At 39.1% G+C, this 14,930-nt stretch overlaps 1 protein-coding gene across 2 annotated transcripts in view; it reads left to right on the top strand.

Moving 5' to 3' along the window:
* PLPPR5 (phospholipid phosphatase related 5) overlaps positions 1-14,721 on the top strand; it is a gene marked incomplete at both ends in the record, with an annotated part of 141,776 nt that extends 127,055 nt beyond the window's left edge. For both annotated transcript variants that reach the window (XM_079697989.1, XM_079697988.1), the window contains one exon: positions 14,689-14,721. In XM_079697989.1, the coding sequence (XP_079554115.1) occupies positions 14,689-14,721 (33 nt within the window). The remainder of the gene's footprint in view (positions 1-14,688) is intronic.
* Between the last annotated feature and the right edge of the window lie 209 nt (positions 14,722-14,930).

The raw sequence follows: 14,930 nt of genomic DNA, 5'->3' as shown, positions 1-14,930 counted from the left end.
TTCCAGAATGTCATATAAATGGACTTATGTAGTATGTAGCCTTTTGAGTCTTCTTTCACCTTACATAATGAATTTGAGATTCATTCATGTTGTTACCTGTTTTCTTTTTTTCCTTTTTATTGCTGAGTGGTATTCTGTTGTATAAGATGTACCACCATTTTTAAAATCCATTTACCAATTGAAGGATATTTGGGCTGTTTTCAGTTTTTCCCAATTATGAATAAAGCTGATATAAAAATTCATGCACAGGTTTTTGTGTAAATGTGTATTTTTCAATCTCTTGGATAAATACCTAGGAATGGGATTGTTGGTTTGTATGGTAAATATATTCAAAATGTTTACCTTTACAAAATTTTTCTGAAGTATCTGTGTCATGCCTAATGGCCCTTATGGGTTTGAATAGTTCTGAAATTACTCTTGATGTAGCTCATCCAGATTTTTAATGACTGGTACCTCTTTCTGAAAATAAGCAAGTTTTTAAATAAGGAGTTTTAATCAGCTCCTGGTTATACAAGAACTTATCATGCACTTGATCCATTACCCATATCCTCTGATTCTTCTCTGTCAAGTAGCATTGGGCTGCTTATTTAGCAAATATAATGCGTTTTAAAAAGTTAAAGAGAGGGCTTCCCTGGTGGCGCAGTGGTTGAGAGGCCACCTGCCGATGTGGGGACACGGGTTCGTGCCCTGGTCTGGGAAGATCCCACATACCGCGGAGCGGCTGGGCCCGTGAGCCATGGCCGCTGAGCCTGCACGTCCGGAGCCTGTGCTCCTCAACAGGAGAGGCCACAACAGTGAGAGGCCCGCGTACCGCAAAAAAAAAAAAAAAAGTTAAAGAGAAATAAAATAAATAAGAAGCCATTAGTTAGATTAAAATACTAGTGTAACATAAGGCATGGGTACAACTTATGGGTGAGTTACCTTTTTTACCATCATTCGTTATGTATAGTAAAATTTTATTTGTTATTAGTTTGTAATATATGAAACATGTAACAAATATCAAATAAGCAGCACTATGGTACCTTTCCCAGGACTCATCAGTTTACAGGCTCATGAGTCTGTACTTTTACAGATTTTATAAATAATTTTATAAGCATATTCAGAACAGGGTGATGATAGCTATGCTAGAGGAGCACATAAACGGGGACCCTTCCAAACTTAGTGATGCTTACAACATCCTCTAAGTAGAGATCTGAAGGACTGGTGGCCATGGGAGAAGGAGAGAAAAATATTCCAGATAGAGGAACCAGCTTGCACCAAGGTTTTATCTGGCAAGTGAGGTAAGAGCACTGGGGCAAGAGACTTGAGGATGCCATTAAAGAGAGTTCAAATGGGGTCCAGAATGAATGTAATAGAAATAGAATTAAAAAGAAGCAAGGTGAGCTGGAGCAGATGAACAATTATTCGTTGGGAAATTTCTAAAATCACCAAAGAAACTTTGTAGTATGAGGTAGGTAGGCCAGAAGGTAAACTGGGTTGATGATTGAGAACATGGTTATGAATATGGGCGAAAAGTATGTTGGACAGGTCATTAGAGTTAGGGAAGTTAAGAAACTTTGGATAGAGTCCAGGGATACCCACATCCACTAAGGACCATAAACACATTAGTATTAATAGACTTACTTGGAGTTTCATGTCGGTTCATTGGGAAACATTGAGTTACAGTGAAACCCAAGAGTTTATTACACATCTTCTCAATACCTTATGCCCCGTGAAGCTCTAAGCGAGGAAAGTAATGTGCAGCTGTTCCCAGAAGTACTTAAACACAGATTTTTTTTTCTTGGAAATCATTCAGGATTACTGCTTTTTTAGGCAATGCTCTTTTTACCAGAGAAATAATATTTTAAGAAAGAATTGATTGTATCTACCTGGCAGGGCTCACATTGCTAACTAATCACTTTTCTGTATCTTTTGGCAGTGGTTCTCAGACTGGTGTAAAAGGAAATTCCTGCGAAGAAAAAAAACTCTGAGCTAATATAAAACTCTGAATTGAAACAGAACCACTATAAAAAAAAGAAATAGCTCCCAAAAAGTCGTCTTTCCTGAGAGAACTCTGGTTCTATCACATTTATCTTTTATGTCTTCACATCCCAACTTTTTAAGACAAGAAATCGCTTAGATGAACTTTACAATGTTTTGTAGTCTCAAGTTTGAAGTTCTCTAATAATTTCTTCTAATGTGGACCTAACATCATTTCTCTTTTCTAAAATACTCACCAACTTCACAACCTACCAGGAGGAAAACAATGTGACAAAGTAGAGTCTAAGAGCACACACTTCATATGCTACTGCTTTTCTTCCTTCTCTCTTCTCCTACCCATTTTGCCTTCATCAAGAGACACAGTGAATGAAGGAAGGAAGCAAATAGCAAAATAAAGATAGCCAATATTTGGGAGTATGACATCCATCCACCTTCCCCTGATAAAATGTAGGTTGTGTCTGTAATAATTGTTGATTATTATAGGACCATGATTCCTTATCCTAAATCATTAGTGCTAGATGTTGTTCAGGATTAAAATATTTTATATTTTAGGGAAAAATACTGTGTACTCTGTTACACAAGCAGGATCTTGGACATCACTTTTTAATCAAAGATGGATATTTCCGCAGCATAACAGAGTACAAATTGCCTCACAGCTCTTCAGGTTTTTTACCACCAAATGAGCTTGCACCAATTTTACCAGAAACATTTCTGTTTTAAAGTTTGTTTGGATATTAGAATTGTAGACTATAGCATTGTGAAATTCCAACCAATTATAAAAATCTTCTTGACTCATTCTCTCTCTTTTTCTTTCTTTTCTTTTACTTTTTTATCTTGTTTCTCTGGCTTTTACAGACAACTATTGATATAATGATATGTTTGAGTAGAGACAAGGACCTTTGTGAATACCATCTCATTTAATCTTAATAAAAATCCATTCAAATATGTATTATTATTTCCATTTCACGAATGAGAAAGCTAGGTCTCTGAAAGGTTAAATTGCTTGTGAAAATTTCAGTTGGTACGGAGCCCACCTTCAAACACTTGACATTCACACTACCTGACTGCAGAGTCCACTGTGCCACACAGCTTTCTTACCAATAAAGCTGAGGACACAAATCATTGAGTTAGACATCATATGCACAGATCCCATTTTATGCTTAAGTTTAGCATAAAAGCTGATTGCTGATAACCTCCTGTTAAAAAACAAAAGCTGTTTATAATCACCTAGAAAGAAAGAAACTGGAACAACATTTAACCTCAGCATTTGGTCCAGCAATATAACAGCGTAGTACTTTAAATAGACTAGCACTTTATCCAAGTAAGTCAGTCAATATTTAAATAAACACTGAAATAATATATAAAATACATTTTGTAGGTGTCCCAAACCCAACCTATTGAGAGTGGTCAAGAAGAAAATTCACAGGGAAGGTCCTTTAAAGGCTGTCTTGCAAGGCTCTTCAGCTGGATAATGGGAATCAGCCACTGTGAACACCTTCAATTAAGGCAATAAACGTATGTGCGCTAGAGCGCACTGGTGTTGGAGTTGGTTGCAAAGCTAAGGCAAATACAGAAACCGTGTCCTTTTGTGCAGGTTTCCATTACAACAAAAAGGGATCTAGATACTAGATTGTTTGGGTTGTTATTGTTATTTTTATTCAATATAAAATTTTGAATATATTTATTCAAATATATTTTGTTTTTTCCCTGATTTTTTTCACTCATTAATGGGAAATTAGCATTCTTCAATGAAATAGCCCTTAATAGTAGTGACTATTTTTTGTTTTCTTACCTGAGGTGCTCATTTTGCATCTCACTCTGTTTTCTCACAGAGAAATGGCAGGCGGCAGATCTTGTCAGTTGGCAAGTCATCACCAAATTTTCATGTCATAAGTAAATGACAGTTTTGTTTTCAGTAACCTTTTAAAATTCCAAAGCATAATTTATACAACTGGGGATATAGAATAAATAGGAAAACAGAAATTTTCACATAGAACTTAAGGCTTCAAAAATTGACATGCTAGAGACTTAGAGTTTATCAAATTTAAGAATCCAAAACTACTTTTCAGAAACAAGCGCTTGTTTTTCCATGGGACCTCTACACTCAAGGACTGGATTCAGTATTTTGCTCACTGATTTGCTGTGGACTTGAATGAACACTTTCTAATGGATGTAGCATATTCTAACCTTCAACTCTTTGGACACAAGCTTTGTTATCTCCACTCTAATCCTCTGTATGTATAATTGCACTGATGATTTATATGACCACTTTCTTCTTGTGACTCTGAATTAAGCTTCTATGCATGAGTTTTTGGTTTGCCTGTTGAGTGTTTGCACTATCATCTACTAATAAGATTTAGTATTGCATATTAAGAATTCAGCCAGATTAAAAGGGGAAAATTCTTGTCACCTAGTTTGCCTCATAGGGAGTCCATTCCTCAAGACAGGTGATCTGAAAATATTAAGTGCAATTCTGTTTTTTTAAATATTACTGAGAAAAATGCTGATGAAGTGAGCAATATCATAACTTCCTGCATAGGAATTATACCATTTGAATATTTCAAATCATGCACTTACATGCATGTAATTGTTATAATATAGAATCATAGAGTCTTATAGATGGTAAGGACTTTAAGTAATTAGTTTGTACTTTTTCTAGATTTTTAGGGAAAAACTGCTCCTGTGCTAGACGAGAATTCATCTTATTTCTGAAATCATACTGAGATATAAGGTCCATCTCTTTCAATCTGTGGTGTGGGTTTATTTGCTCTTAGTGAAATTAATAAACAGGTGGCCCCTGTGCTCTCTGTATATTCCTTTATTTTTTTTCCACTATTTTTTTATTAGTTTCTGCTTTATAACAAAGTGAATCAGTCAAACATATATATCTGTTCCCACATCCCTTTCCTCATGCATCTCCCTCCCTCCCACCCTCCCCATCCCACCCCTCCAAGCAGTCACAAAGCACCGAGCTGATCTCCCTGTGCTCTGCGGCTGCTTCCCACTAGCTATCTACCTTACGTTTGGTAGTATATATATGTCCATGCCTCTCTTTCGCTTTGTCACAGCTTACCCTTCCCCCTCCCCATATCCTCAAGTCCATTCTCAAGTAGGTCTGTGTCTTTATTCCCGTTTTACCCCTAGGTTCTTCATGACATTTTTTTTTTAATTCCATATATATGTGTTAGCATACGGTATTTGTCTTTCTCTTTCTGACTTACTTCACTCTGTATGACAGACTCTAGGTCTATCCACCTCATTATAAATAGCTCAGTTTCGTTTCTTTTTATGGCTGAGTAATATTCCACTGTATATATGTGCCACATCTTCTTTATCCATTCATCCGATGATGGACACTTAGGTTGTTTCCAGCTCAGGGCTATTGTGAATAGAGCTGCAATGAATATTTTGGTACATGTCTCTTTTTGAATTATGGTTTTCTCAGGTTATGCCTAGTAGTGGGATTGCTGGGTCATATGGTAGTTCTATTTTTAGATTTTTAAGGAACCTGCATACTGTTCTGCATAGTGATGTACCAATTCACATTCCCACCAGCAGTGCAAGAGTGTTCCCTTTTCTCCACACCCTCTCCAGCATTTATTGTTTCTAGATTTCTTGATGATGGCCATTCTGACTGGTGTGAGATGATATCTCATTGTAGTTTCGATTTGCATTTCTCTAATGATTAATGATGTTGAGCATTCTTTCATGTGTTTGTTGGCAGTCCGTATATCTTCTTTGGAGAAATGCCTATTTAAGTCTTATGCCCATTTTTGGATTGGCTTGTTTTTTTGATGTTGAGCTGCATGAGCTGCTTATAAATTTTGGAGATTAATCCTTTGTCAGTTGCCTCATTTGCAAATATTTTCTACCATTCTGAGGGTTGTATTTTGATCTTCTTTATGGTTTCCTTTGTTGTGCAAAAGCTTTGAAGTTTCATTACGTCCCATTTGTTTATCTTTGTTTTTATTTCCATTTCTCTAGGAGGTGGGTCCAAAAGGATCTTGCTGTGATTTATGTCATAGAGTGTTCTGCCTATGTTTTCCTCTAAGAGTTTGACAGTTTCTGGGCTTACATTTAGGTCTTTAATCCATTTTGAGCTTATTTTTGTGTATGGTGTTAGGGAATGATCTAATCTCATACTTTTACATGTCCCTGTCCAGTTTTCCCAGCACCACTTATTGAAGAGGCTGTCCTTTCTCCACTGTACATTCCTGCCTCCTTTATCAAAGATAAGTTGACCATATGTGCGTGGGTTTATCTCTGGGCTTTCTATCCTGTTCCATTGATCTATCTTTCTGTTTTTGTGCCAGTACCACACTGTCTTGATTACCGTAGCTTTGTAGTATAGTGTGAAGTCAGGGAGCCTGATTCCTCCAGCTCCGTTTTTCATTCTGAAGATTGCTTTGGCTATTCGGGGTCTTTTGTTTTTCCAAACAAATTTTGAAATTTTTTGTTCTACTTCTGTGAAAAATGCCAATGGTAGTTTGATAGGGATTGCATTGAATCTGTAGATTGCTTTGGGTAGTAGAGTCATTTTCACAATATTGATTCTTCCAATCCAGGAGCATGGTATATCTCTCCATCTCTTTGTATCATCTTTAATTTCTTTCATCAGTGTCTTATAACTTTCTGCATACAGGTCTTTTGTCTCCTTAGGTAGGTTTATTCCTAGATATTTTATTCTTTTTGTTGCAATGGTAAATGGGAGTGTTTTCTTGATTTCATTTTCAGATTTTTCATCATTAGTGTACAGGAATGCCAGAGATTTCTGTGCAATAATTTTGTATCCTGCTACTTTACCAAATTCATTGATTAGCTCTAGTAGTTTTCTGGTAGCATCTTTAGGATTCTCTATGTATAGTATCATGTCATCTGCAAACAGTGACAGCTTTACTTCTTCTTTTCCAATTTGGATTCCTTTTATTTCCTTTTCTTCTCTGATTGCTGTGGCTAAAACTTCCAAAACTAGGTTGAATAAGAGTGGTGAGGGTGGGCAGCCTTGTCTTGTTCCTGATCTTAGTGGAAATGATTTGTTTTTCACCATTGAGGACAATGTTGGCTGTGGGTTTGTCATATATGGCCTTTATTATGTTGAGGAAAGTTCCCTCTATGCCTACTTTCTGCAAGGTTTTTACCATAAATGGGTGTTGAATTTTGTCGAAAGCTTTCTCTGCATCTATTGAGATGATCATGTGGTTTTTCTCCTTCAATTTGTTAATATGGTGTATCACATTGATTGATTTGCATATATTGAAGAATCCTTGCATTCCTGGAATAAACCCCACTTGATCATGGTGTATGATCCTTTTAATGTGCTGTTGTATTCTGTTTGCTAGTATTTTGTTGAGGATTTTTGCATCTATGTTCATCAGTGATATTGGCCTGTAGTTTTCTTTCTTTGTGACATCCTTGCCTGGTTTTGGTATCAAGGTGATGGTGGCCTCATAGAATGAGTTTGGGAGTGTTCCTTCCTCTGATATTGTTTGGAAGAGTTTGAGAAGGATGGGTGTTAGCTCTTCTCTAAATGTTTGATAGAATTCGCCTGTGAAGCCATCTGGTCCTGGGCTTTTGTTTGTTGGAAGATTTTTAATCACAGTTTCAATTTCAGTGCTTGTGATTGGTCTATTCATATTTTCTATTTCTTCCTGATTCAGTCTTGGCAGGTTGTGCATTTCTAAGAATTTGTCCATTTCTTCCAGGTTGTCCATTTTATGGGCATAGAGTTGCTTGTAGTAATCTCTCATGATCTTTTGTATTTCTGCAGTGTCAGTTGTTACTTCTCCTTGTTCATTTCTAATTCTATTGATTTGAGTCTTCTCCCTTTTTTTCTTGATGAGTCTGGCTAATGGTTTGTCAGTTTTGTTTATCTTCTCAAAGAACCAGCTTTTAGTTTTATTGATCTTTGCTATCGTTTCCTTCATTTCTTTTTCATTTATTTCTGATCTGATCTTCATGATTTCTTTCCTTCTCCTAACTTTTGGGGTTTTTTGTTCTTCTTTCTCTAATTGCTTTAGGTGCAGGGTCAGGTTGTTTACTCGAGATGTTTCCTGTTTCTTAAGGTGGGATTGTATTGCTATAAACTTCCCCCTTAGAACTGCTTTTGCTGCGTCCCATAGATTTTGGGTCATCGTGTCTCCATTGTCATTTGTTTCTAGGTATTTTTTAATTTCCTCTTTGATTTCTCCAGTGATCACTTCGTTATTGAGTAGTGTATTGTTTAGCCTCCATGTGTTTGTATTTTTTACATATCTTTTCCTGTAATTGATGTCTAGTCTCATAGCATTGTGGTCGGAAAAGATACTTGATACCATTTCAATTTTCTTAAATTTACCAAGGCTTGATTTGTGACCCAAGATATGATCTATCCTGGAGAATGTTCCATGAGCACTTGAGAAAAATGTGTATTCTGTTGTTTTTGGATGGAATGCCCTATAAATATCAATTAAGTCCATCTTGTTTAATGTATCATTTAAAGCTTGTGTTTCCTTATTTATTTTCATTTTGGATGATCTGTCCATTGGTGAAAGTGGGGTGTTAAAGCCCCCTACTATGAGTGTGTTACTATCGATTTCCCCTTTTATGGCTGTTAGTATTTGCCTTATGTATTGAGGTGCTCCTATGTTGGGTGCATAAATATTTACAATTGTTATATCTTCTTCTTGCATCGATCCCTTTATCATTATGTAGTGTCCTTCTTTGTCTCTTCTAATAGTCTTTATTTTAAAGTCTATTTTGTCTGATATGAGAATTGCTACTCCAGCTTTCTTTTGATTTCCATTTTTATGGAATATCTTTTTCCATCCCCTTACTTTCAATCTGTATGTGTCTCTAGGTCTGAAGTGGGTCTCTTGTAGACAGCATATATATGGGTCTTGTTTTTGTATCCATTCAGCCAGTCTATGTCTTTTGGTGGGAGCATTTAATCCATTTACATTTAAGGTAATTATTGATATGTATGTTCCTATTCCCATTTCCTTAATTGCTTTGGGTTCATTATTGTAGGTATATTCCTTCTGTTGTGTTTCTTGCCTAGAGAAGTTCCTTTAGCATTTGTTGTAAAGCTGGTTTGGTGGTGCTGAACTCTCTCAGCTTTTGCTTGTCTGTAAAGGTTTTAATTTCTCCATCAAATCTGAATGAGATCCTTGCTGGGTAGAGTAATCTTGGTTGCAGGTTTCTGTCCTTCATCACTTTAAGTATGTCCTGCCACTCCCTTCTGGCTTGTAGAGTTTCTGCTGAGAGATCAGCTGTTAACCTGATGGGGCTTCCCTTGTGTGTTATTTGTGTTTTTTTCCCTTGCTGCTTTTAATATGATTTCTTTGTGTTTAATTTTTGACAGTTTGATTAATATGTGTCTTGGCATATTTCTCCTTCGATTTATTCTGTATGGGACTCTCTGTGCCTCCTGGACTTGATTAACTATTTCCTTTCCCATATTAGGGAAGTTTTCAACTATAATCTCTTGAAATATTTTCTCAGTCTCTTTCTTTTTCTCTTCTTCTTCTGGAACCCCTATAATTAGAATGTTGGTGCGTTTAATGTTGTCCCAGAGGTCTCTGAGACTGTCCTCTGTTCTTTTCATTGTTTTTTTCTTTATTTTGCTCTGCATCAGTTATTTCCACTATTTTATCTTCCACCTCACTTATCCGTTCTTCTGCCTCAGTTATTCTGCTATTGATCCCATCTAGAGTATTTTTCATTTCATTTATTGTGTTTTTAATCGATGCTTGATTCATCTTTAGTTCTTCTAGGTCCTTGTTAACTGTTTATTGCATTTTGTCTATTCTATTTCCAAGATTTTGGATCTTGGAAATAGAATCTTGGATCAGCTTTACTATCATTTTTCTGAATTCTTTTTCAGGTAGACTGCCTATTACCTCTTCATTTGTTAGGTCTTTTAGATTTTTATCTTGCTCCTTCACCTGCTGTGTGTTTTTCTCTCTTCTTATTTTGCTTATGTTACTGTGTTTGGGGTCTCCTTTTTGCAGGCTGCAGATTCGTAGTTCCCATTGTTTTTGGTGTCTGTCCCCAGTGGCTAAGGTTGTTTCAGTAGGTTGTGTAGGCTTCCTGGTGGGGGGGACTAGTGCCTGTGTTCTGGTGGTTGAGGCTCGATCTTGTCTTTCTGGTGGACAGGTCCACGTCTGGTGGTGTGTTTTGAGGTGCCTGTGGCCTTATTATGTTTTTAGGCAGCCTCTCTGCTAATGGGTGGGGTTGTGTTCCTTCCTTGCTAGTTGCTTGTCATAGGGTGACCAGCACTGTAGCTTGCTGGTCGTTGACTGAAGCTGGGTGCTGGTGTTGAGATGGAGATCTCTGGGAGATTTTCGCTGCTTGATATTATGTGGAGCTGGGAGGTCTCTTGTGGACCCGTGTCCTGAAGTTGGCTCTCCCACTTCAGAGGCACAGCACTGTCTCCTGGCTGCAGCACCAAGAGCCTTTCATCTACCCGGCTCAGAATAACAGGGAGAAAAAGTAGAAAGAAAGAATTAGTAGAAGAAAGAAAGAGAGAGAGAAAGGAAGGAAGAAGGAAAGAAAGGAAGGAAGGAAGAAAGAAAGAAAGAAAGGAGGGAGGGAGGGAGGGAGAAAGGAAAGAAAAAGAAAGAGTGAAAGGAAGAAGGGAGGGAGGGAGGGAGGAAGGAAAGAAAGAGAGAAAGAAGGAAAGGAGGGGCGGAGGGATGGAGGGAGGAAGGGAAGTTAGGAAAAAAAAGAAAGAGCAGGTAAAGTTAAATAGAATAAAGTATGACATATAGTAGCGTTATTAAAATTAAAAAGTAATTATTGAAAAAAAAACGGACAGATAGAACCCTGGGACATATGGTGGAAGCAAAGCTATACAGAGAGAATCTTACACAGAAGATTACACATACACATTCACAAAAAGAGAGCGGGGGGCGGAAACCAAAAATCTTGCTCTCCAAGTCCACCTCCTCAATTTGGGATAATTCCTTGTAAAAAGAGGAAAAGGGCGAGAAGTCTGAAATCTTGCTCTCTAAGTCCACCTCCTTAATTTGGGATAGTTCGTTGTAAACAGAGGAAAAGGGGGGAAAGTCTTAAATCTTGTCCTCAAAGTCCACTTCCTCAATTTGGGATGATTCGCTGTCCATTCATGCACTCCACAGACGCAGGGCACATCAAGTGGACCGTGGAGCTTTAATCCGCTGCCTCCGGGGCTGCACAGAGAGATTTCCCTGTCTCTTCTCTGCTCTCACAGCTCCCGGGTCTCAGCCTTGGACCTGGCCCCGCCTCTGCGCGTAGGTTGCCGGAGGGCGTCCGTTCTTCTCTCGGACAGGACGGGTTTAAAGGAGACGCTGATTCGGGGGCTCTGGCTCACTCAGGCAGAGGGGAGGGAGGGGCACGCAGTGTGGGGCGGGCCTGCGGCGGCAGAGGCCGGCGTGACGTTGCAGCAGCCCGAGACGCTCCGTGCGCTTTCCCGGGAAAGCCGTCCCCGGGTCCCGGGACCCCGGCAGTGGCGGGGTGCACAGGCCCCCCGGAAGGCGGGGCGGACAGTGACCCGCGCTCACACCGAGGCCCCGCGGCGGCGGCAGCAGCAGCCCCAGCGTCCCACGCCTGTCTCCGGAGTCCGCGCCTTTAGCCGCGGCTCGCGCCTGTCTCCGGCGCTTCCCCAAGCAGCCCTCTTAATGTCCTCGGGAAGAAAAAGTCTCTTGCCTCTTCGGCAGCTCCAGACTTTTTCCCCGGACTCCCTCCGAGCTAGCCGTGGTGCACTAACCCCTTCAGGCTCTCCTCCTGCTGCCAGCCCCAGTCCTCTCCCTGCGCTCCAACTGAAACCCGATACCCGAGCCTCAGCTCCCAGCCCCGCCCGCCCCGGTGGCCGAGCAGACAAGCCTCTCGGGCTGGTGTGTGCCTGAGGGCACCGATCCTCTGTGCCGGAATCTCTCCACTTTGCCCTCCACACCCCTGTTGCTGTGCTCTCCTCCGCTACTCCGAAGCTTTCCCCCTCCGCCACCTGCAGTCTCCGCCCGCGAAGGGGCTTCTAGTGTGTGGAAACCTTTCCTCCTTCACGGCTCCCTCCCACTGGTGCAGGTCCCGTCCCTATCCTTTTGTCTCTGTTTATTCTTTTTTCTTTTGTCCTACCCAGGTATGTGGGGAGTTTCTTGCCTTTTGGGGGGTCTGAGGTCTTCTGTCAGCGTTCAGTAGGTGTTCTGTAGGAGTTGTTCCACGTGTAGATGAATTTCTGATGTATCTGTGGGGAGGAAGGTGATCTCCGCGTCTTACTCTTCCGCCATCTTCCTCCGGGGGCCTGTATACTCCTTTAATGTACTTGGAAACTGTTATTAAATTTCCCCTTTATTTCCTCTTCCCTTTTCATAGTCACTTTGTTATTTATTTTCATCTGTTTATCTAATGACCACCTTTAAATGATAAGCCCCAAGTAGAACCCTTCTAATTCAAGTCAAATAGGAAAAATAAACTCAGAGATTAGAACTTAATTGTGATGTGAAAGTGAAAGGGTACTAATTGGAAAAAGCAGGTGTTTCCCCGGAGCCCTGGGATCTAAAAGTGGAGTCCGTCTGGAAACAAACTGTTTACCCTTGAAGTTTAACCTGGAAATGACTTAGCATAAAGAAAGGGGTATTATCGTTCAGAATTTATGGGCAGTGAAAGGAAGATCTAGTGGTCACCAAAACGTGCTTTTAAATGGCAAGACTGAATCCAGGATTTCCTGGTTCTCAATAGCACACTTACAGTTATCCATTCAATGTCTCATTTCTAACGTGACCTCGCATCCCTATTTGGGACAGCCCCAGTTTAAGCCTGTCATTCCTGTGTATGATTAGCATCCCTTTTCTCCCCCAGTATGTCCAGGTTTAGATGATAATTTATATCCTCTCCCTGCAGTCAGTCATTGCACATTCTTTGTCACTCTCTCCAGCTTGTACCTATCCCTTGGTTTTTCTTACTCTGCTTGTGTTCTCCCTTTCATTGACTATCAGTGATTTGTTTCTGATACTTTCTTTGCTTTATTAAGGTCTTTTAACATTTCAGTTCTATCTTCCAAAGTGATGGTTGTCCCCTTCCCTTAGGATCATCTTCAGCAAATTTAATGAGACTTGTGGACACTTTATTATTTAAGTTGAGGGAACACTGATACCTAGGCCAGTGGCCTTTGGAACAGCATCTATTTTCTCTCCCTTGTTTTAATCTCCTTTCTTTTCTTTTTACTGTCATGTCTTCACGCTTTCCCTACCCTCCATTTGCCACTGACCAATTAATCTTCAACTTATATCTTAACATCTTTCCAGAAATTACTATGTGCTAGGTCCTGTCCAGAGGAGTGCACTCCTGTCAGTTTTATACTGAAACACTGTATATCAAATTGTATTATTTCAGTTCACAGATTTCAAGTCCCCATGGGGCCACCAGAAATAAAACTATGATGTACTGTTTCCATAGTTCTTATGGCTTTTACTCAATCATAGTGCATTATATAACTCTGACAAATATTTTTTGTCCTAAAGTCATGCTTGCGCTTTTGGAAGAAAAACTCAAGAAAACTTAGAGATGGACTGTTGAATTTGCCAACATTTTCATCATGCATTTTTTTTAAATGGGAAATTAAAATATCTAAGGTCTTGTCAGCAGTTAGTAAAAGGGTCCGCATGCTCTGCTCACTACTGATTCTTACTGATATTGTTTTTCTCTAGGCTTAAGTGGGTCACACCTAGAAAATAATGCCTTAAGCTGTGGTTAGTAATATCCTTCTAGTTGTGGTTAATATGCCTCAATTCAGTGAAAATGAATTTTAATTTATTCACATACATTCAGAAAATGATTTAGCTATTTAAAACACCTTAACTTGAAAAGAGTTACACACACATGGAAGAAATCTCATGGCATGCATTCATTACGTGAAATTCTATTTATGATGTCTTTGACTTACAAAGAGTCCAAGCTACTATGAAAAACATTCCAAACAGGTAATTTGATGGTAAAACCCTTCCATAATGCTGCTGTTATTGGTTGGGGCTGTCACTTAAGTTAGCTCTTGACATGACCTATATGTGGCATGATTAATTATGTCATGTCGATTTTCCACTGCAGTATTTCAGGAGCCATGGTATGGCCTGTTGCATGTCTGAAACCATTTAAATATTAGCCATTCTGCAGGGTTCCTTTGTACACAATTCAGTTGCTTAAACAAACAACAACAACAAAAAGTTAAAAACCTCCTTAAAGAATTTTCTGGTTGAGGTAAACAACAGAGATTGCAGTCTGTAGTCTGGATTCATGCATCAAAAATGAAGTGTTTAAAGGAGATCTTTGTCAACTAGCAAATGCCATTTCAGTCTGAACATTTCACCACTCCTTCTATGCCATCTGTCTCACAGGGAGCAATTAATCTGAAACTTCAACATGCAGCATTAAAATTCCATTAATGCTGAACAGAATATTAACATGCCTGGCATTGCCATTTTTATCTCTCCAAATTTCAGTGTTAATTTTGAATAAGGCAGGTATAACATTTTACTCTATTTGGTTAATTAATAATATTGAATAAAATATATAATTAGCAGCCAAATTTATGTAATAATATGTACAACTCATTTGAATAATGCTGTATGCTTTTGCAGTTTAAACATACCTGGGCTACAGTTTTATATGAGGCTAATGATTATTTGTAAAAGCACTGAATCTTTTACAAAGCCAGTTTTCCCAGGGCTCTGACTTTGTACTTCCTTTTTCTTTTTGCAGAACCACATCACTGCCTTCGCAGAAGTCACATGATATTGAAGCAGATGGTCTTTCACTGCATTGGACATCGTCCCTTTTCACCATCCATTCATAACACCCAAAGTGTGTTTGATGACAAAAACGTTTATCAAGTTGTCTAATCATTTTTATAATTTAAAAATCAGTGTCAACTTATCTGTTTCCCCCACTAGACTGTGAGCTCCTCAAGGGCAGGACTGTGTCTTTCTTCTCTGTCTCCCCAG

Source organism: Hyperoodon ampullatus, assembly GCF_949752795.1.
Source record: "Hyperoodon ampullatus genome assembly, chromosome: 2".
Classification (NCBI taxonomy): domain Eukaryota; kingdom Metazoa; phylum Chordata; class Mammalia; order Artiodactyla; family Ziphiidae; genus Hyperoodon; species Hyperoodon ampullatus.
The sequence above is the reverse complement of the archived record's forward strand: the minus strand, read 5'-3'. Positions and strand labels throughout refer to the sequence as shown.